This window comes from Emericellopsis atlantica (genome assembly GCF_019669845.1).
Source record: "Emericellopsis atlantica unplaced genomic scaffold F5Z01scaffold_9, whole genome shotgun sequence".
In the NCBI taxonomy this organism is placed as follows: domain Eukaryota; kingdom Fungi; phylum Ascomycota; class Sordariomycetes; order Hypocreales; family Bionectriaceae; genus Emericellopsis; species Emericellopsis atlantica.
Window position 1 is genome coordinate 855,366 of NW_025764711.1, and position 20,709 is coordinate 876,074.

Sequence of the window (20,709 nt, forward strand, 5' to 3'; positions counted from 1 at the left end):
ATGCAGAGGCATATGCACCTATCAAGTGTTGACATGCCGGACCTGCCCACCCCTTTTTGTACTATGTCCAGCCATGTCCGTCACGATTCAAGACGCCGGGATGAGAGGGAAGGAAAAAGCAATCTCATTCCACAAGTACACAGATAACTACTCTACTAACGTGGTTGATCCTCTATTTCCGAGTGTTGAGTTGTTTCGTCACCTCGGCACCAATGCCCAAAGCTCCCAAGAGAGTTGAAGCCTGAATATCGATCTTCAAAGGGACGGCGTATCAAGGGCTATTGACGTGAGACCCGCCAGGTATCGGGCGCAACTCACCAGGTTAGTAGACGATGGAGGAGGAGCTCTAGATAGATGGTCGGTTGTGTAAGCAATCGTCGGAACGAGCTCTTAGGGCTTCGCCTGTTTGCAAAAGGCCGTGTTCAGCACACTCGGAAAGGCGCACATGCCTCCAGCATGTAGCCGGTGGTTGGCCAACACGGTAATACTGACCAAATTGAAAAGATCTTGAACGACTTACCGGCTTCGTTCCATGTAATATTCTTCATGAGCTCATGAAGAAAGCGATTCTGCCGTGGCCCAAGGAGCGGCTTCTGACGAATGTCCAAGGGGTTTGCGCGAATTGAGAGACGCCCTAGAAAACACGGATCCTGAGTGGTAATGTCCTGTTCGAACTTCGGCCCCTAAATGAACTCGGCCAATCTCCAGCTGTCAAGGTCCTTTTGAAGCGATGCTGCAGGCTAGCTGGAAACGCGCCAGCCTCGAGTACAAACGCTGTCTAAAAATTGACCGCGATATATCCAACAGTTGTGAAGGGCAACTACCAAGTACAATGCAGGAGCGAGGATTGTATCGTGTCCATGGTGTGATTGTTGTGTGTGATTCGTGGGTCGGCGGCTGCCTCAATACCGGGCTGAAATGACAACGGCAGCAAGGCGCAGCCATTGGCCTAACAGCTGCTGCAGTCATCATCGTGCAAGTCTGATAAGGCAGCTACGTACCCGGACCACCACCACCTGGCGCCCGCCATCCCTCCTGCCAGACGGGAACGAACCCCACAGGCTATTCTTGGGCTGCGCCTGCGCCTCTACGCGCCGCCGACTTTGATGTACCATCCATATTAATATCTACCAAGCTCTGTCCTGCTGCTCTCGTCATTGTCCATCTGTCATTATTTCAGCCCTGAGCAATCTTCCTCTCGTTCTCTTGCCTCACTTTGCTCGACGCAGCACAGCAATCACCACTGCTCTTCTTCGACTGCCCCGCATCCTCATCACCAACGCGCGTACCGGCGCCTGCATCTACCCCTCGCTCGCATTCTCGAGCTCTCTCTAATCCGCCGTTCCTCCCCGACACGTACCGCGACAAAGACATCAAACATGGCAGACCTCCAGGGGCGCAAGGTCTTCAAGGTCTTCAACCAAGACTTCATCGTGGACGAGCGGTACACCGTGACCAAGGAGCTCGGCCAGGGCGCATATGGCATCGTCTGGTAGGCACTGTCCGCGCTTACCCCGCCGTTTCGTGATGCTGACGGGTAGCAAACAGCGCAGCCGTGAATAGCCAGACCAACGAGGGCGTCGCTATCAAGAAGGTCACCAATGTTTTTAGCAAGAAGATTCTGGCCAAGCGTGCCCTGCGCGAGATCAAGCTGCTGCAGCATTTCCGGGGGCATCGAAACGTGAGAGCGTCCCGACGGCAGACCAGATGGAAGCAAGCCACTGACAAAGGTGACCTAGATTGCATGCCTTTATGACATGGACATTCCTCGTCCCGATAACTTCAACGAGACATACCTCTACGAGGAGCTTATGGAATGCGACCTGGCAGCCATCATCCGTTCAGGCCAGCCCCTGACCGACGCCCACTTCCAGTCCTTCATCTACCAGATCCTCTGCGGTCTCAAGTACATCCACTCGGCCAACGTCCTGCACCGCGACCTCAAACCTGGCAACTTGCTTGTCAACGCCGATTGCGAGCTGAAGATCTGCGACTTTGGCCTGGCTCGTGGCTTCTCGGTCGATCCGGAGGAGAATGCTGGCTACATGACCGAATACGTGGCAACCAGGTGGTACCGTGCGCCCGAGATCATGCTCAGCTTCCAGAGTTACACCAAGGCCATTGACGTGTGGTCTGTCGGCTGTATTCTTGCTGAGCTGCTCGGAGGCCGGCCCTTCTTCAAGGGTCGCGACTACGTCGACCAGCTCAACCAGATCCTCCACATCCTCGGCACACCCAACGAGGAGACGCTCTCGCGCATCGGCTCGCCCCGCGCACAGGAGTATGTGCGCAACCTGCCGTTCATGCCCAAGAAGCACTTCCCTGCACTGTTCCCCAACGCGAACCCGGACGCGCTCGACTTGCTGGACAAGATGCTCGCGTTCGACCCCTCAAGCCGCATCAGCGTCGAGCAGGCGCTTGAGCACCCCTACCTTCAGATTTGGCACGATGCCTCGGACGAGCCAGACTGCCCGACCACCTTCAACTTTGACTTTGAGGTCGTCGACGATGTTGGAGAGATGCGTCGCTGCATCCTAGACGAGGTGCACAGGTTCCGCCAGAGCGTGCGAACAGCGCCAGGTGGTGGTGCGCAGGGCGGCGGACCTAACCAGCAGCAAGTGCCGGGCCAGGTACCCATGCCGCAGAACAATGGACAGTGGACAGCCGAGGACCCGCGTCCGCAGGAGTATGTGGGACAGCACGGCGGGTTGGAGCAGGACTTGGCCGGTGGGTTGGATGCCACGCGAAGGTAAAAAGGGGTTGGTCGGGTGTGGTGGATCTTGGGTGTTAGACAAAGGAGCGAGCGGACGCTTGGACAACATTTCTATTTTCGTTTGGCGACGCACGCGCAAGTAATGAACCCTTGCGCCATGAGACTGTTTTTTCCATGCTATTCTTCTTTGTATCGGTGCATGGAATAATCAAGGTACGTACGTAGGGAGATGGGGAATAGGTCGCCAAGCGGCCACGGCAATCTGTGTAAGCGCCCGTAGCAAAGCGTCGCACTAAGGCGTGGCCAAGGCTGGGCATGCGAGGTTTCAGAATGCCATGTTCACATGTCATTTCGCAGAGGGCGGCACTGCTCTTGTGATTTCTTTTCCAAGGTTTTTCAATAACAGAGTCTCAGTAGAACTAGACGAGAAAGAAAGAAAACCCAATCTATTACCCACGACGCCAGACACCATGTGAGACTGACATGACTAGTCTAGCATCTATAAATCAAAAACCACCATGGAGTCTTCACCCAAAGAACCAGTACTGCGCGGTGTATCCCGTGCTGATATCCCCCTCCTCAGCGCCTGTGCACTTGTGCGCAGCCCCTCCGACGGTGAGGACCCTGTAGACCAGCGTCGCGCCCACGCTGCCCTCGACGGCACCGAGGTACAGCCAGTCGACAGCCCCGGTGCCGTCGACCCCGGCGTCCGCGCTGGCGGGCGCCTTGATGTTGTCAATCTTGTAGGCGAAGAAGTCGATCTCCCCATTGCCAACCTCAAAGTGAGGGACCCCGGCGGCGGTGAAGAGGTGGTGACCGGAGAAGGGAATGCTCAGCCCGTCGACGACCAGGTCGTCCGTTCCGGGGAATGGCGAGCCCGCCTCAACGACGCCCTCAATGGTGGCGTTGGGCTGGGCAAAGTTGAGAGGGATGTCCTGCGAGTAGAGGGTGGTGGAGGGGAGGGCGTCAAAGGCGTCGATGGTGAGCGACTGGTCGGACTGGCCCGGGTACAGGGGTGTGATGTCGTAGAACATGGCGAGCGCGCCGGTGGCCTTTGAGGTGAGGTCCTCGTTGCATGTGTAGTTTTGGATGCCGAAACCGAGGGCAATGTGCTTGACCCTGAGGTCCTTTCCGGGGCTCTCGAGCTCATGTTCTTGAAGGGGAGAGTCAGCAATTGCGCGGGCTTGTCATTATGAGGTTCTCTCATGAACTTACCACCACCGTTGAAGGGGAGTGTTGGGCGTGGACGGCTGGCGCTGCATGAAGAGCCACTTTGGCGTTTGACAGGTGTGGCGACGGCAAGAGCCGCCGTCGCAAGGATGTAGAATGTTTTGCAGAGCATGATGTTTGGTGGACGGGCGAGTGTTTTGGTTTCTTGTGTGTCAATGGTGGAGGAGGGTTTGTCTCAGATAATAGGCCGTGTAAGTCCAGCAAACAGGGCCGCGCGAGGGATGTCGTGTATAGCAAGGAGATACGGCAAAGAAATACCCAAGGAAAGCGATAGAAAAGGGAATTCGAAGAGACTGTCTTTTGAATGATCGTGACACGAGACTGGTAATGACGAGGCTGGACGAGCAGGATGGGCATTCGTCTTATAGACCTCTCAAGCGCCCGCCAAGGCTACCAAGGGCATCCTTGCAGGCCGCGCCGAGAGGCGGCCACCCGCAGCGGGCGGCAGACTGCAAGGATGCTTCTCCGAGGGGGGAGGTTGCAATATGCATCCCTCCCACGAGTCAAGCTGATGTGCATGCGCATGAGTCTGGGAGGATGTTGGTTTTGTGGTGAGCAGCGGGCATTGCTGTGCGGCGAATACTACTAGTTGAGTGTACTAGTACGTATATTCTCTGCTACGCCCTGAAATTGATTTCCGACCTGGTCCTGTGTCAAGGAGACTGGCAGTAGAGACAGGTGTCAACACTCACCACAAACATGAAGACGACACTTGGGCATTGACGGCTGAGGGAAGATGCCAGCGGAGTTTGGCGGGACAAGCCAAGAACAGCTAATACCATTTCCATGTACGTACAAACGTACGTTTACTACTGCCGACTGCGCGTCGTGGGGATTGATACCCGTCGTAGCGAATGAGGGAGCTGCTCGAGTTCGATAGTTGCGGTTATCGGCAATATGGCCAAGTGTTAAGGTCCAGGATGCTCCAGAGGTGACCACCTTGCGCAATTATCCGACCAGCCTTGCAGCCTTCCCAAACACGCATCTGACGATTCCCCCTTTCCCCTGGATCTACGTACGTGGTACTACCAACAGTCTCCGTCTGATCTGATGCAGAGGCGCGCCGATCTCGCTGGAGGAGTGTCGCGATGCCCACGTGCGGCCTGGAGTGCAAATCTCTTCAAAGACCGAGACATGCGTCCCAGCCTCCGGCTCTCATCTCTGCAATGCGCCTAACCGCCAGCGCGCTTAATTGGGGGGCCGTCATTGGTCGCCTGGCGAATGATTAAAATAGATGCCTCGCTCAATCGGCGGGGAAGAGGGGCTCGTTCGGGTGCTGTAATCTGTGCCCCGTCCGCCAAGCAGCTAATCGAACTAATTGCTGCTTGTAAGCAGGTTGAATTGTCGGATGTGATCCTTCTGGCATGCTACAGTAAGTAATCAGACCCTAGACGGGTGGGATTCAAAAAGTGCCTCATCTGCACCGAGAGCACTCCGCATCCTCTACATGTTCTGGACATGGACTGGCGACATGCGGCATGCAGGGACATGTCGAGGATCTGCATATCTTCAAACACTTTGAGCAGTGGCACCAGCAGTTCTTGGGAACTCCCGACTTTACCTATTCAAGTTCAGGTTGCTAGACTTCAATGTTGCTAGGCACATCTCACTTCTACTGACCACACGGTGGATGTCACCTTCAAGCTTCAAGCCCCAGAATTCAGTTTCAACTAAGTTAATGTTCAGTTTCGCTTCGACAGATCACACGGTGAATCAACACGGCTCTGAAACCGCTCCCCCCCAGTTTCACCCCCGCCTCCTCAGTTTCAGGGCCGTTCGACCGCTCAGGTAGGCTCTCAACAGGGCAATGGACCCTTGCATTCGAGCCTTCTACACAAACGTTCGCCCAGATGAGGAAAGAAGAATTCAACAATGTCGCAGCAAGTCAGATAAGTACCTACACTGGGGTGACTTGTTTGCTCCGTTGCGGGGAGCCATCCCGAGACGCGCTTAGATCGCTTAGCATTTAGCCATGGGCACAAAGTAGGACCAACGGCATTACGAACCCGGCAGAGCGCATGACCAACGGCGCCGGTGCGAAGTTCAGGCTGACTGTATTAGTGAGGAATCTTAGCCGATAACTTGCACTGCACTCTCGTCTTTTTCCCTCCGAGATTCCGCACCTCTGTGAGCTGCTACATCATACGTGTGCATTGTACGCAGTAGTGAGCATAATGCGGGAGGATTCAATAACTATGTTTTTTTTTCTGGCACACTGACAAACAACAGGCAAAGTCCAGATGAAACAGCAACATTTCGTCCTGAAGTAGGTAGGCCGCCAATGTGTCGATGTGCCAGTGTCACCCTAGGAAGTCTGTGTAAGCACTACAGCGTCGCCCAGCAGCAGAATCACAGTGGCCAAAATAGCCATGCACGCAAAAGGCAGCGCCATTCAAGTTCAGTAACTCGTACATGTGGAGGACTGGCCCTTTCATGAGCTGGCCATAAGCAACAAGTCAGGCACTAATAGCATCGCTCTTATACCAGCGTCATCTGCCCTTTCGTACAGACCAGTGCGGAACTCTGTATACTTACTTACTCTCAGGCTGACATCTCAAGCAATAATCAGACAGCACTTCTTTTCATCAGGCCCCCAAAATCCACCGCAACATGACCTCGAACGCCAACACGTCGCCTCAGCGCATCTTCATCTTCGACAATCCTAGGTGCCGGTCTCACCTGTTCTTCCGCCTGCTGTCAACCCATCCTCAACTGAAGAGTCACTACCATCCATACGTCCTCCCTGGTTGTCTGGGCCCGGAGAAAATTCACTATGACATTTACAAAAGCAACCCTGCCCGTGCGGAGCTGGTCAAGGAACTGTGGGAGCCAATGTGCTCAGAAGACTACACTTTCGCAAGCGCAGAACGCCATCTCCTCGACGCTGTCGCGGCCATTGAGAAGGAGGGCAAGACCCCCCTGAGCAGTGAGCACTGCTGCTACATCTTGAAATCGCAGATTCTCGTCAACCACACCAACTCTCGCGAGCTAGAAGAGTCTTGGGCCACGGACCCTAACCCCACTCACCTCCCCGACGAGCTGTGGAAAAGCGTCATCCCCATCATTGTGATCCGGCATCCAGCTCTCTCTGTCCCTTCGCTGTGGCGCTCCACGTCTGGTGTTCCTGCTCTCGCCAACATGGATCCCATGGAGAACCACAATTACTGGTTTGCCACACTGACATGGTCACGGGTGCTTTTCGAGGCTTTGAGAAACCAAGGGCGCATGCCCATTGTTGTCGACGGCGAGGACGTTTGTACCCGCACTAATGAGGTGATCCGGGGAGTATGCAGCGGACTGGGTATCGATCCTGCCGGTGTCACGGACACTTGGGGTCCTTGGGGCCAGTCGCCGCTGGACCACCCTCTCTTTGTCGAGATGACAAGGACGATCTGGGAGAGTGATGGGGTGAAGAAGCACGAGGTCGGTCATTCTTGAGAGGCGATGAATGTGTGCTGCTAACATTTCTGATTAACTCACAGGCCAAGGGACCTGTCGACATGGACGAGGCTGTTCGAAGCATTGAGAAGGAATTTGGCGCCGAGGTAGCGGCGCGGATGAGAATGCTCATTGACGGAGAGATGGACAATTATCGATTCTTGGAGCAGTTTAAGGTGTAGATTGGGTGAGACTTGGGGGTCGCGCTCATCAGGTCTTACAACAGTGGCTGGAAGTAAAGTAGACTGAGACAGCATGCAGTATTGCGGTCGGTCTTTGTTGCACGCAAAATTAGTGATTTGAGCTCTCTGATTGTGCTAAGGATTGAAGAACGTCGACCATGTTGAATTTGCGTTGATGATGTGTTCCGGGAAGCTCTGCTCGTAAAGCAGGCTGCTCTCTTTCACGTCATTGAGCTTGAGGTGACCGGTGTTGCCAAACACAGGAGGCCCGCAGGCAACTAGACAAGGCTCAAGCCAATTGCTTCTCGCTTCAGTGCCTGTAGATATTCAAATGCAAGTACATCTGTATATGCACTACAATTCATGTTATGAACGATACTCACTCTGAACCTGAACGCCTTCCAGGGGCTGGTTTAGGGTAGCCTGGCAGCCCGCAATCTACTTTCAAAGCTGCACCGCGACGCGACCTGCGCGTCTGACCGTAGCTCTCACTCTTTGTTCGCCTTCACATTCCTCAGTCAACCTCCCGGCTCCCGTATCTGTCCTTGCGAACCGAATTCCCCTCCCGTCTGCTTCAATCGCATTTGCCGCCGCCATCATGTCACGCAGACAGGTAAAAGGCGACTATATCGAGACGGTACGCAGGCACCCAGCATCCCAACCATCCAGCACCTAACCGACCCGCAGGAAACCGGCAACAAGGTCTCCCGCAAGGCCAACCTCCTCGGCACGCAGAACATGGTCCTCGGGGGCAAAGTCGTCATCCAGCCCGAAGTCATGATCCGCGGCGACCTCGTCCGCACCGCCCCGTCCTCCTCGTCCTCTGGCGGCACCACGGCGCCCAGCACGACCGCCATCCAGACCGGCCGCTACTGCTTCTTCTCCAAGGGCGTCGTGCTCCGACCGCCCGGGCGCCGGTACAAGGGCCAGTTCTCGCACATGCCGATGCGCATCGGCCACCACGTCTTCATCGGCCAGGATACCGTGGTGCAGGCCGCGACGATTGGGGACCACGTGCGCATCGGCAAGAACTGCGTCATTGGGGAATTCGCCATCATCAAGGAATGCGTCGAGGTCCTCGACGGCGCCGTCGTGCCACCGAACATGGTCATCCCCAACTACTCCATCGTGGCCGGGCAGCCAGCCAGGGTGGTGGGCGAAGTGCCGGAAGGCGGGGGGCCCGAAGAGAATGGCCTCCGAGGGCTGTACAGCACTGTCGGAAACAATCCGCAGAATCCCGATATGTAGGCTGCCCACTCTCATTGTGGACTGCGGACCATACATACAGCCTCGCACGGGAACTACGCGCATCGCAGCATACCAATGGTGTCTTGCGGGCTGTGTAGCAACAGCGGCAAGAGAGACATGTCACCCGTCATGCGCAAGGGCTATCGTGGCTGCAGTAGTCTCACAAAGATGCTGTCTGCACGAGAAGTCACGTACACGATGCAGTAGCTCTGCATTGGACGCTTCGTGTCGTCCACTCGGGATCTGATGGGCTTGATACCTATTTCCTGCACAATCATCTGCTCCTTTCCTCCTGATACTCAAGCGCGAATCAGCGAGGCGTTTGACACTGTCGGCCGCCGCATCTCGGCTTCCTGCCGCAGGGTAACATTCTCTCATTGATGCGTATCTCGAAGCGGAAGTGCAGAGCTGCAAGTGGCGCGCTGAAAAAGCACAAGTGCGCCAGGTCATGGGCTGCAAAAGCTCGCTCACACTCTACCTGTCATCTCTTCTTTCCTTCCTACACCCGTGTACTACTCATACGTGCAGCGCAGTGTCTCTGCTGTCGGCGAGGGAACGGCTGGTTCGTCTGGCTCTTGTGGTGGGATGGATGATCGACCACCGCAGCGAGGCAATCAAGACGAGAGCAGTGGCCACCATTCTTTTTCTTGTTCACCTCCGAGAGCGCTAAGCATGCTTCTCTCGTGGCTGTCAGACATTGAGAACTAAAAATCTTAAGCAAGCACTGGGGGCCTGCGCCGACACGCTTTTTCCGAGACAACATGCTTTCCCCCCCTGCCCTCTTCGTCGCGTTAGCTCAACGCAGAAGATCAATCTTGTCGCAAAAGGCAGAAGATACGCGCTGTCCTTGTGCAGCAGAAATACACACATGCATAGTCTCCGCCGCGATCAACCCTTGCCGGCATTAGCGGTTGCATATGCCGGGGTGGACGATGCTTATTTGGGGCAAGAGATGCGCGCGCGGGACGAGCTGAACGAGATGAGGGAGCTGTGATTTGACAACACGGCACGCCTTGTGGATGGCTTCATGTTTTAGTACAATTACGTAGGATTGCCGACCGGCGAGTTGCAGCCTGGCCTGAAGAAGTGCTCTGTCCTTCCTGTTTTTCCCAGGCTTTTCCTTTTCTTGTCTCTCGTTCAGAGTCTTTCCCAGACGTTCAGACTTCGTCCAAGAGCTTGGCCAGATTGTCGGACTACTGCCAGAAGAGCGTTGCCTGTATACTCAAGATACCGTCGCCATGGCCGCGCATCAAGGCATACTACGGCGGATGCTGTCGTCCGCATCCGCCCCGATGCATCCCCCCACAGACCCGGAGAGCCAATACACATCGTCGACACTCCCCGCCAAGCCCAAGCACCTGAGTGTCATGGCCTCCAATCCCGAAGACCTCGTCCCCGCCGCCGACAAGCTGCTCATCTTCCGCACACTCACCGGTATCGACACGGTGCCCTTGGTGTCTTCTGGCCACACGGCACGAACAGCGGCGAACATTGGCATCTACACACGCGTGGTGCGCCACGAGCGTACAGCCAAGAAGATGTACAGGGTGGTGAAACTGCTCGCCTCGCTCTGTCTCGGCCTTCAGATTCTGTTTGGCGCCGCCGTCACGGCACTGGGCGCGGCAGGGGGTTCATACAACGGCATCACCGGGCTAGGTGCGTGCTCTACCGTGACCGCGAGCATCGTCGCATACATCAAGGGCAGTGGCCAGCCAGACAAGCTCAAGCACGCCGAGACCCGCTGGCGGTCCGTCCGTGAATACATTGAGCAGAGGGAGCGGGAGCTGTGTCTCTTGGATTGTGGACTGGACGTCTATCGCGAGGTCATGATTGTGGAGGAGATGTACCAGACGGTCAAGGAGGAACTTGCCGCCAAGGGCCCGAACCAGCAGAACGGGACGGCACCTACCACGACACCCAACGGCGCAGGTATGGGTGGCGGTGGCGGCTCAGAAGGCATTGCACAGCGGGTGAACAGTCTGCGCGGGGGTGCTATGAAGCAGATGGATGAGTGGAAGCAGCAGACTGGTTCCGGCATCAATGAGCGCATCAATAATTTTGGCACGACCGCCAGTGGCTTCGTCGATAAGTTAGGTCACATGCGCGACACGACCACGCGGGAAGTGGACGGTCAGGCGAACAGCTTGCGCGCTGCTGGCTCCGGGCTCACGGACAAGATCGACAGTGGGAGGGACACGGCGAGCAGAGGTATCGGACAGCACCTTGGCGCGGTGGCTGCTAACCTGCGTGAGAAGGCCGAAGATGTCAGCGCCGCGGGACAAGACATTTTGCACCGACCTGTACACCAGACAGGGCCGACAAGTACGGCAGGCTGTCGCTGCGAGAATGGGTGCCGTTGTGGTGGGGAGAAGGGCCCGACAAGTGGTGCCAGGAGTTGATTTCCTGGGGCAGGAGGGTCAAAGGAGAGGCCAGATTGGGTTACATAAGTACAAGTAGGCAAGCAGGGCACATAGCGAGGGATGTAATTGGGAACACGTCAATAATGCGCCACACGCGGGAACCGTTGCGAGTGAAAAGGGGGCATCTTTCCTGACGACGCAGTGCATTGGGAGACTGTGGGCGTAAGCACAGCACCTACGAGGACTTTCAGGAAAGTTCTTGTAGGATGTCCAATGGATGCGGGTTCAAAATATGAGCTGTCGCACGCTCGCATGTGTCGCTGGGCTCTAAAAAGGAGGCAGGTGAAAATGGACGGCACGCTCATAGTGACTCATCGTGATGCAGGATGACAATCTCTACGCTCCCCATAAAGCAGCGCAGATTGTTTGAACATGCACCTTGGACTTGCTTCCTTAATCGCATACTTTCGAAAGGAGCCGTATGGCATCATTTGTACAGCTTATTCCGCGTAAGCCGATTCTTCCTTGAAAAGCTGCCCTTCACCATGATGAACATGACATTCACTCGCCGATCCGAAAACTACATGTGGCCAATGTCCATGGCACTGGTTTCGCCGTTTCTGATTAAACCTTCTATTCCCCATGTCCTGTCTCTCTTCTGCAGCCTGGACACGACTGACGAACGACTGTGGCTACAGGACATCACCAAAGTGTCGCGCACTGAACCGATTCACCCTCGACAAGCCCAAGACCGCGCTCTGAGAGATCCTGTAGTTTACCAAGTACAGGTGTGCAGTCAACGAGTCGAACGTTTCCCATACGCCATATCCGTCCTATAAGAGTGTCAGTTGCGTCGCATCACGCGTACCGGGTTGGACACATATGTTACCAGTCATCCTCTGTGATAGGGTTGAAGCTCCCAATCATCTGTCTTCCGGGGTCGTCAGTTAGAAAGACGACCTTGGACCCAAGTTCCGCAACATTCTTCTTGCTGCTCTCTGGCGTCTTCCCCTGGAGCACTTTGTCGACTGAGCCAAAGATGTACGGTTCCTTTGAGTGGAACGCAACAAACTTTCTCACTCTGCCGCCTCGTTAGTAGCCCGTTCTTACTGGATGCGTAGCATGTAGATGTACTTGTTCGCTGTGAACCTCTCACCGTAGGGGATCTCCAGCATGGCGTATCCGCTGTGTGTCGGCAGACCGTTCTCATCAATCGTCTGGAGCCGTCGCCTCTGATGGTACGAATTCTTGTATTTCTTCACAAGATTCTCAAAGAACAAAAGGCGCGCAAGGCCCTCGACTTTGGGGTGCTCTGTCGTTCGGACACATTGCGACTCGTCGATCTGGCTGCGGTCGAGAGCGGGCCAGTACGCGTCGAACTGGTGACTTCTGTACTTGTACAGTCGGTTCTCATATGCTACGTGATGTTTGTGAACATTAGTTGCCTCGCGGAAGTGGAATTAAAACGTACAGGGACTCCGGCGGGAGAGGTCGATCAAGTTTGTCCTTGTTGTGAGTGCAGCCACACCACGGGGGTTGGAGTAGACCTGTTTCCCATCAAAGGCGACGCAGGCGCAGTCAACGTCGAACCCTGTCAGAATCTCGCTGATGGACCTGTAAAGTCGAAGAATGACCTAAGGCAGCTTCTCAGCACATGGGACTTGGCATGCAGCCTTCAGGTTGGCACCTTGACATACCTGGACGTGTCGAAATGGCCACCTCGGGGAAACAAAGGTAACCGCGTTGGCTGTCCGGATCGTTAAACCACAGCCATGGGACAAGCGCTGATTCCTTCGTATAGCCGCTTCGAGCTGGGATATTTTGGCCAGAGCGGCTTCCTCAGTGAGGCCGTAGAGAAAGAGGTCAATGTCACTTGACGAGGCCGTGCGTCTGGGTCGATGTGAGATCCACCAAAGTTGATTCGTAGTCCATCTCGATAGAGGGAACGTACTGGTAATATGTCTCCAAGGGGTCCTCAACCGCTGGATCGTTGGGAATCTTGACGTCCGTTCGGTGAGGAAGCAACGGGAGCATAGCGGACGAGCCAGCCGCGACGACGTTGCTCCAGTCTATGCCAGAGAGGGTCGCTGCAAGCAGGGATCTTCAGCAATGATATTTACCTTGCCGCTAGGATTGTAGCATGCTTACAGTGAGTGAAGGCATCGAAATTGCGTTGGTACGCCTCGAATGAATCCGCAACGGCACAGGACCTGTCTGTCCCGGGCGAATCGCTCGACAACCGCATCAGATACTTTTCAGGGTCACATTGTTCCCTATCAATGTTTCGAAACTTTGGCAGAGTAGTGCTGGGGTCATATATGTGAACCAGGTTCGCCATGTCGTCGATTGATCCGTCGCGCTGCGCAAAGGCTTTGCGTAGGGTCAATTCATATTGCAAGAAGGGCTCCAATACCTCTTGCGTCACTGTGTCCGTGTTTCTGTTGAGATGTGCCACAAAGTTCCTGGGAATGTCTGGCAGTCCATGTCTGTCAACGATCGTCTTCTCCGCGTCGTCTTCGGTCCTGGGCGCAACCGTGCTGTTGTGCTTGTCTGAACGGGAGCGCAGCGGTCGCGAGCACAAATCTCGAAACGAAGGCATCGGGAGCGGACGACGTGAATGAGGCTTGGGAAATACAAGGCAAAGGGAGTAGAGGAGAAGTCTGCCTCACTGCAGCAACGATCATTCACACCGATCGTCGTATTTATGTGTTTAGCGCGACAGACGTCCTCAGCTCAACGTGGCAGTCTCTATGTCTGCCTGGATACCCTGTGGTGCGCGTTGGTGACGGTCAGTCCCTAACGGCGTAGACGACGCGTAGAGAAATATGAACCTGTTTATCACATGTTAAGAGCATTATTCGCGCAAATTAGTCAATGGACGTCAAACGAGTCGTAGGGCCGAGTTGGTTTTTGTACTTTGTTCAAATTATTTGAGAAGAACATTGTGGTAATGAAAAGCGGATCGACTCGATCGAGTGCTTGATTTTCCTGCACGTGCTGAACAAGGTACCTAGATTCGAAGCAGCATGGTCTCGTTAATCTTCAGGCAGCAGGAACTTGCAACTGCGTGGGATAGACATGTTTCCCATATTTTCATATGGTATGGCCTCATGTAGAGCTGATGGAGGACTCCTGACTCCCGACTCCTGACTGAGTTGCCGGGAGACTTCGTTACGCCGCTAGCGCCGCGGTAAGCGCATTTGGGCGGCAATGTCTAGCGGCACGTCACTGAATCAATACCCAGGTGTTCCGACCTCACCCGCTGTCCTGTCTTCTGCCCATTGTCACAAACTCATGATGGCGAGCAGAAACAGGATCGCGCGGAGGGCATTGTCTTCATGGAGCCAATGCCCAAACAAGGTGCTGCCACGCGCCGCGGCGGCATCCTTCCACACAACAGCTGCACCAGCAACTGATGGCGTGTTCCGGGGCCTTACAGACACACGAGTTCGCATGCCGTGGATAGAGGCCTTTCACAAGCAACAGAAAGGGCAGATGACGGGGGATATGGAAGACGCCCCAGAGGAACGCGATCTCACTCCGAAAAAGATGACCGACAGCTATCATCGCGTCGTTCTTCCGCTTGGCCAGGATCCGTGGCTGTCGGATACGTACATCAACTCTTCAGGCCATATCAGGTAAAACCCGCGCTTTCTCTGTGCAATGCCGTCACTAACACAATACTGACAGGCTCGGCACATTGCTGATGGACCTCGATGCGCTTTCTGGTATCATCGTTTACAAACACACAGGTCCTGGTGTTACCACTGTCACAGCTGCCTTGGACAGAGTCACACTCGCCCATCCTCTCACAGAGATCTGTGATCTCGAGTACAGCGGCCAAGTTACGTATGCCTCCGGTAGGAGCAGTGTCGAGATCACTTGCAGGGTCGCCAAGGCCAGGGCCGAGGGTGAGCCCAGCAAGCCTGAAGACGTCCTCCTGACTTGCACATTCACCATGGTGGCGCTGGATCCCAAGACCAAGAAGCCCGTCAACATCCCCAAGCTAGAATACAGCACGCCCGAGGAAGAGAGGATCTACAAGGCGGGCGAGGCCAAGTCCATCGCCAAGAAGGAGACGCTCAAAGCGTCACTCCTACAAACAGAGCCGAACGATCCCGAGTCGGCACTCATTCATCGCATCTGGCTCCGGCAGCTGGCATACCACGATCCCAACAACAGTCTCCGCCAACCCAAGAACGTGGTGGCCATGTCCAAGACACAGCTGTCGACGGCCGCCATCATGCAGCCCCAGTACCGGAATCGTCATCAGACTATGATTTTTGGTGGTTTCCACCTCAAGCAAACATTTGAGCTGGCCTTTTGCTGCGCTGCCAGTTTCGCTCACGCACGTCCGACCTTTATCAGCGCTGATCCGTGTACCTTCCGCAACCCTGTCCCCGTTGGCAGCGTGCTGTACCTGACGGCCACGGTGGCCTATACCGATCCCCCGCTGCTGGAGGAGGATGGCTCAGAGCCCCATCAGGCGGAGTCCGACCAGCCCATGACGCGCGTGCACGTTCGCGTGGACAGCAAAGTCAGGGACGTGGAGCACGGCGTCGCGAAACCAACGGGCCAGTTCAACTACACGTTCTCCGTCCCCAAGGACCTCAAGGTGCTCCCGCATACGTACGAGGAGTACATGATGTACATTGACGCCAAGAGACGTGTCAAACTCGGGGACGCTCAGCGGAAGCAAGAGGAGATGACATCGTTTGGCAAGAGGCGGTGTTCGGAAGGGAGCGTCGACCTTATGGAGTAATGTAATCAGAGCTGGTTGTTTCAATGGAATCTGCCTGGCCATTGGTGCTGCAAGGGCTTTCTCTCGAGGGCTGTACGTACTGCGTGTAAGCGAACTTGAACTTGGCTGGACGATGTACCACACATGGCGAGCTTCATCCAACGGCTTAAATCATTATATGATTTACAGTAGGTGGGCTCCTTGAAACATTTTTCTACAAACTCATAAGAAGCACAGGGCATAGCTAACGTTAGTCCCCGGTGTTCGCAGGATGCATGTACAGCACAAGGCGCATGCTGTTCGGCTCGTCATCCATATTACCCTACACTTGCTCTATCACTCTGGGTTCTGACGTCCACCGAATCTGTTGTCCACTTTCGCTCCCTGCTCAACCAGAGGCTTCAGAACCCTCCATGGTTCCAGCGATTTCGACATTGGCCAGACGAGTGCGCTCTTCTTTCATTAGGTATGCGGTTCACCCTCTCTCATAGTCCACTCATTCGGGCGCGGGCTTTTGGGAAATGATTCCATCACCTCGTTGCTCCTGCCGTGTCGAGACTCGAGACTCGCAATCGTGAGTCAACTGCTCCACCAACTCTATGTCACGGTTTCAATCGTCGGAGGTCACGAGGATTCCAACCTCCAGTCGTTTCCGACGATGAAAAATATTGTTAAAATTCACTTAGAGCTGTAATCTACACTCCGACTTACAGCACACCTTGATACGATAGCAAGACGATAGCAAGCCAAGCACACCGCAATCCCATCATTTCGTACACTCCAAAGGAGACATGGACGCTTACTCAATTTCATATTCCAGTTCGTCGAAAGGCAAATCCTCGAGAATCTACCAGGACCTCAGTTCTACACACTTCTCTAGCTTCCGGGGTCTGGGTCAAGAACAGTCCCTTCGAGAGCTGAGCACTATGGATACTTGCCGAATGGTGAGTGGTGACTGGATTCTCGACGAACCTCGTTCTGACAAACGAAGCGTAGCCACAGCGGCAGCAAAAAGCCCCATGTTGGCATCGTCGGCGCTGGCTTAGCCGGACTGCGTTGCGCAGATATCGTCCTTCGCCATGGGTTTCAAGTGACCATCCTAGAAGGGCGTAACCGCATCGGAGGTCGTCTTCACCAGGAGAAGCTATCAAATGGGCATCTCGTGGATATGGGTCCCAATTGGATCCACGGCACCAAGGACAATCCGATACTCGACATTGTCAACGAGACCAAGACAGATGTCGGCAGCTGGGACACGAGGTCGTACGCTTTTGACGAGTTTGGTGGCTTGTTCGACGTTGCCAAGAGCGACATGTATGCCGATATAATGTGGGATATTGTGCAAGACGCCTTCAAGCACTCGAACGACTTTTCGGCTGAGATTAACGAAAAGGAAAGCTTACATGACTTCTTTACTGAAAAAATGGCAGAGAAAATACCCGAAACCGACCAGGACTGGCAGATGAAGCGACACATTGTCATGCAGATGTCCGAGCTATGGGGTGCCTTTGTTGGCAGTCCGATCGAGAGGCAAAGTCTCAAGTTCTTCTGGCTAGAGGAGTGCATAGAGGGAGGTAAGTCTGCAACTCAAGTTGATTGTACAGTTCTGACTAAAGCAGAGAATCTCTTCTGCGCCGGCACGTATAAGAAGGTACTTGAAAGCGTTGCTGCACCGGCGCTGGCAGAGGCAAGCATACAGTTCAACATTGTAGTTGACCAAATCACGACCCGCATTCAGCCTGGAGACACAATAAAAGTTCATGAAAAGAATGGGAGCAGCCTGGAGTTTGACGAGGTGATAGTCACCGCTCCTCTGGGCTGGCTCAAGCGAAACCTGGACATATTTGAACCTAGCCTACCAGCCCGCCTGACTCAAGCAATCAATTCGATTGGATACGGTAGTCTTGAAAAGGTAGATATGAGCTGATTCTGAGAGGTATAGTCGTTGACAATCTACCTAGGTGTACATCACTTTCCCCGAAGCGTTCTGGCTCTCTCAAGCAGACGACGACCAGAAGGTCCAAGGCTTCATCCAATGGCTTTCTCCCGCTTATGCACCCGACACGAACCCTGAGAGATGGTACCAAGATGTTGTCGAGCTCGCCAGTCTCACACCCGAGACCTCACATCCTACACTCTTGTTCTACATTTACGGCGCTCAGTCTGAGCACGTCACGACGCGGGTTGCGGAACTACAGACGAAGCAAGAGAAAGACGAATTCCTGCTTGCCTACTTTAGACCTTATTACTCTCGCCTACCCCACTATAAGGAGTCTGACGAACGATGCCAGCCGACAAGCTATCTGTCAACAGCCTGGTCCAAGGACGCACTTGCAGGGCATGGCAGTTACAGTAACTTCCAAGTTGGCTTAACTGAAGGCGACCGTGACATCGAGGCAATGAGACGTGGGCTTCCGGAACGTGGCCTTTGGCTTGCTGGCGAGCACACAGCACCCTTCGTGGCTTTGGGTACAGCGACTGGGGCCTACTGGAGTGGCGAAGCAGTCGCAAGGAGACTTGCGGAGTCTTATGGTATGAAGACGGCCGAAGTATCACAGTGAGCATCTCCGCGCGTCACCTATAGCATCTTGACACCCTGATACTATGAAACTGTCTGCGGTACAAGAAGACATTAACTCGCTACGCATCGCTCGTTGAAATCACCCCGTTGTGTCTAGATCTCACCCGCAATTGCCTTCACAATCTCCTTTTCGGCTGCCTTTTGCTTTGCTTTCATCATGGACAGCACAGTCATGATGGCAAATGTGCTGCCGAGCTCGCCCGTCGCGCCCTGTCCAACAAATTCAATCGTGCCCATTTCTGAGTTGGTGTGCATGCCCAGGCCCCCGTAGTCAGTCCACGTCGCGACAGGATTGTCCAGGTCTCCCGGTCGGCTGAGGATGTATCCCGACTTGGCGTGCCTCATGTCCTTGAATCCAGTGTCCATCGTCTTCCATTGGAATGTCTCCTCGCCACCCCGGTCGACTGGCACGGTAAAAGTGTAGGAGAGGTTACCGATGGAGCTCATGCCGCTCTTCTTGACGGCGTATGAGGAGCCATCGGCCAGCGTGATCTGGGCTGAAGAGCCGCTGAGACCAGAGTCTTTGGCCTCGCCAAGAAGAGGCCCTTTCTCCTTGTGGCCTCCTCCTGTGACGGTAAGTTTGCCGGTAAGCGAGGGAATCCTTCCCGCGTGACTGGGCTCCCCAAGAGTAGGACCGACTAAGATGTAGGATTCGCCCGAGCTAGACATGCGTGACCACATGACGACCTTCTGAGGGAATGGCATACTGCCGCGGGCGCCAGGGGGGGCATAGCCCATGGGAGGTCCCTGACTGATCCCACCTGGGGGCTGATGGCCTCCATATACACCTTGAGGAGGCGGGGGGCCGTAGGGCTGGTGTTGGTTTTGAAGACTGCCATGGGTGCCGGGAGGCGGTCCCGGGGGAGGTGCATAGTTGTTATATCCTCCTTGCTGAGCAGTTGGTGAGTGTGCATAAGGGCCTCCTTGACTTCCCCCGTTCTGGTACCCTTGGTTCTGAAGTCCGCCGTTGCTGTATCCGTAGCCACCCCCGTAACCGTTTTGACCATAGCCAGGATGTGAGCCGTTCGCGTGCTGCTTCCCGCCGGACTCATCTAGCACCTTGTCGAGCTCATCGCGAGCCTTGCTGATGAACTTTCTCATGGTAATCGACGTGATTCTAGGTATGTGTGTGTTCGTCACGGGTATGCGCAAGCGATGCCAGGAGGATTCTTCCGAAAATGGTCGTTGTCGGATATGAACGATTTGACTAGAGTTGGAGGTTTACGTTTGAAAAGAAGGGAATGCGAAAGATAGAAAATGGAGAATACGTAGGAGGTTGTGTAAGTACTTTATGTAGGAATCCCGTAGTGGGACGGATCTGCCATTGTCTCGTGAAACACGCCAGCCGGCTCGAGCATGGCCACCATGGACTGCCTATTCAAAGACAAATGCATTGACTGAAGCGATCAGGCGCATCACGAACCAACGCGCCAATGAAGATCCGTGTGAGGCTGTGAGCTGCCGCATTGTCCTGTTGGTTGATGCCCTCCATGTTGTGTCGTGCCAATGCGGGAGTGTCACCCTGGGTGCTCTGTGCACCGCACTTAGGCGTTTAGGCGTGAGCTTGCTTGAGAAATCGATGGAACGATGATGAGATGGAAGCTCACCAGGAGACAGGTGTATCCGTGAGAATGACTTGCACTCACACAGGTGATATTGTTCATCAACGCATTCGAAAAGTTGAGAGTAGTACGTGCCTTGGCTACCCTGGATTCTGACGCGGACACCATCAGGGTCTCCGTTGACGTCAGTGGGTGGGTCTTTGGAAGTGTCAGCCTAAAATAATGTAGATCCTCTGCAAGCATTGTTACGCGAAGGGAACATTCAAGTGAAGCTACACAACAAACAGCCCTAACACCACTCCAGAGTTGGTTGTCTGGGATTCGAAGAGGCCAGACAGAGGCTCAGAGCTCACGGCCACGGCCATCGACGTCGTCCCGTCACGCCCGACCGGCCACCATGTTCGCCAAAACAGGCAGCTTCTAGAGAGATATCACTTGCAATGAATCAGAAACAGGAGTATAGCAATTGTTCAAGAGATTTGGTGGACTGGCTCCAGGATTTACTGCTTCAGTCCATGAGAACGGAGGCATGTTTGCTGTAGAGAAATTAATCACAAGCTATAGTGTGATGCGCTGTGGAGAAGGTTGTTCAAGTGCCTTGTATTATTACAAAAGAGATAGCCGTTGAGGCTCTATTTATGCGTTCTTGATCGC

At 54.6% G+C, this 20,709-nt stretch overlaps 9 protein-coding genes across 9 annotated transcripts; 6 read left to right on the forward strand and 3 right to left on the reverse strand.

Annotated features, from left to right (window-relative positions):
• Positions 1 to 996: 996 nt before the first annotated feature.
• F5Z01DRAFT_652225 (kinase-like domain-containing protein) lies at positions 997 to 3,085 on the forward strand. The gene is made up of 3 exons (XM_046263275.1): positions 997 to 1,492; positions 1,549 to 1,681; positions 1,740 to 3,085. Exons 1-3 carry the CDS (start codon positions 1,380 to 1,382, stop codon positions 2,751 to 2,753), a joined length of 1,260 nt encoding a protein of 419 aa, XP_046119754.1. The 5' UTR covers positions 997 to 1,379; the 3' UTR covers positions 2,754 to 3,085.
• On the reverse strand, positions 2,993 to 4,055 carry F5Z01DRAFT_699671 (uncharacterized protein; the record flags this gene model as incomplete). The annotated part of the gene is made up of 2 exons (XM_046266392.1): positions 2,993 to 3,866; positions 3,932 to 4,055. 2 exons carry the CDS (start codon positions 4,053 to 4,055, stop codon positions 3,241 to 3,243), a joined length of 750 nt encoding a protein of 249 aa, XP_046119755.1. The 3' UTR covers positions 2,993 to 3,240.
• A 2,498-nt stretch (positions 4,056 to 6,553) lies between these two features.
• Positions 6,554 to 7,563, forward strand: F5Z01DRAFT_673122 (uncharacterized protein; the record flags this gene model as incomplete). The annotated part of the gene is made up of 2 exons (XM_046264898.1): positions 6,554 to 7,366; positions 7,426 to 7,563. 2 exons carry the CDS (start codon positions 6,554 to 6,556, stop codon positions 7,561 to 7,563), a joined length of 951 nt encoding a protein of 316 aa, XP_046119756.1.
• A 351-nt stretch (positions 7,564 to 7,914) lies between these two features.
• Positions 7,915 to 9,092, forward strand: F5Z01DRAFT_560232 (trimeric LpxA-like protein). Its single transcript, XM_046260691.1, has 2 exons — positions 7,915 to 8,200; positions 8,251 to 9,092. The coding sequence occupies exons 1-2, from the start codon at positions 8,162 to 8,164 to the stop codon at positions 8,809 to 8,811; spliced, it is 600 nt and encodes a 199-aa protein (XP_046119757.1). The 5' UTR covers positions 7,915 to 8,161; the 3' UTR covers positions 8,812 to 9,092.
• Positions 9,093 to 10,103: 1,011 nt separating this feature from the next.
• On the forward strand, positions 10,104 to 10,694 carry F5Z01DRAFT_619809 (uncharacterized protein; the record flags this gene model as incomplete). The annotated part of the gene is made up of 1 exon (XM_046261111.1): positions 10,104 to 10,694. A coding segment is annotated over one exon (591 nt), but the record flags the coding sequence as incomplete, so codon positions are not given.
• Positions 10,695 to 11,800: 1,106 nt separating this feature from the next.
• Positions 11,801 to 14,112, reverse strand: F5Z01DRAFT_560265 (ankyrin repeat protein). The gene is made up of 7 exons (XM_046260692.1): positions 13,320 to 14,112; positions 13,123 to 13,258; positions 12,869 to 13,061; positions 12,643 to 12,805; positions 12,306 to 12,588; positions 12,061 to 12,252; positions 11,801 to 12,004 (listed from the first exon to the last, which is right to left on the reverse strand). The coding sequence occupies exons 1-7, from the start codon at positions 13,768 to 13,770 to the stop codon at positions 11,968 to 11,970; spliced, it is 1,455 nt and encodes a 484-aa protein (XP_046119759.1). The 5' UTR covers positions 13,771 to 14,112; the 3' UTR covers positions 11,801 to 11,967.
• A 356-nt stretch (positions 14,113 to 14,468) lies between these two features.
• On the forward strand, positions 14,469 to 15,933 carry F5Z01DRAFT_619737 (HotDog domain-containing protein; the record flags this gene model as incomplete). Its single annotated transcript, XM_046261106.1, has 2 exons — positions 14,469 to 14,809; positions 14,862 to 15,933. The coding sequence occupies 2 exons, from the start codon at positions 14,469 to 14,471 to the stop codon at positions 15,931 to 15,933; spliced, it is 1,413 nt and encodes a 470-aa protein (XP_046119760.1).
• A 770-nt stretch (positions 15,934 to 16,703) lies between these two features.
• Positions 16,704 to 18,473, forward strand: F5Z01DRAFT_635458 (uncharacterized protein; the record flags this gene model as incomplete). The annotated part of the gene is made up of 4 exons (XM_046262148.1): positions 16,704 to 16,856; positions 16,904 to 17,486; positions 17,517 to 17,824; positions 17,874 to 18,473. The coding sequence occupies 4 exons, from the start codon at positions 16,704 to 16,706 to the stop codon at positions 18,471 to 18,473; spliced, it is 1,644 nt and encodes a 547-aa protein (XP_046119761.1).
• On the reverse strand, positions 18,437 to 19,816 carry F5Z01DRAFT_560325 (uncharacterized protein). The gene has a single exon (XM_046260693.1). The coding sequence runs from the start codon at positions 19,592 to 19,594 to the stop codon at positions 18,587 to 18,589; it is 1,008 nt and encodes a 335-aa protein (XP_046119762.1). The 5' UTR covers positions 19,595 to 19,816; the 3' UTR covers positions 18,437 to 18,586.
• Positions 19,817 to 20,709: the final 893 nt, after the last annotated feature.

Coding starts and splice junctions, on each gene's coding strand:
- F5Z01DRAFT_652225 (XM_046263275.1), top strand. CDS start 1,380: ATGGCAGACCTCCAGGGGCGCAAGGTCTTCAAGGTCTTCAACCAAGAC. Junction 1,493..1,548: donor GGCGCATATGGCATCGTCTG/GTAGGCACTGTC, acceptor GGTAGCAAACAG/CGCAGCCGTGAATAGCCAGA. Junction 1,682..1,739: donor ATTTCCGGGGGCATCGAAAC/GTGAGAGCGTCC, acceptor AAGGTGACCTAG/ATTGCATGCCTTTATGACAT.
- F5Z01DRAFT_560265 (XM_046260692.1), bottom strand. CDS start 13,770: ATGCCTTCGTTTCGAGATTTGTGCTCGCGACCGCTGCGCTCCCGTTCA. Junction 13,259..13,319: donor TTTCGATGCCTTCACTCACT/GTAAGCATGCTA, acceptor CCCTGCTTGCAG/CGACCCTCTCTGGCATAGAC. Junction 12,005..12,060: donor CCTATCACAGAGGATGACTG/GTAACATATGTG, acceptor ACACTCTTATAG/GACGGATATGGCGTATGGGA.
- F5Z01DRAFT_560325 (XM_046260693.1), bottom strand. CDS start 19,594: ATGAGAAAGTTCATCAGCAAGGCTCGCGATGAGCTCGACAAGGTGCTA.
- F5Z01DRAFT_560232 (XM_046260691.1), top strand. CDS start 8,162: ATGTCACGCAGACAGGTAAAAGGCGACTATATCGAGACG. Junction 8,201..8,250: donor AAGGCGACTATATCGAGACG/GTACGCAGGCAC, acceptor ACCGACCCGCAG/GAAACCGGCAACAAGGTCTC.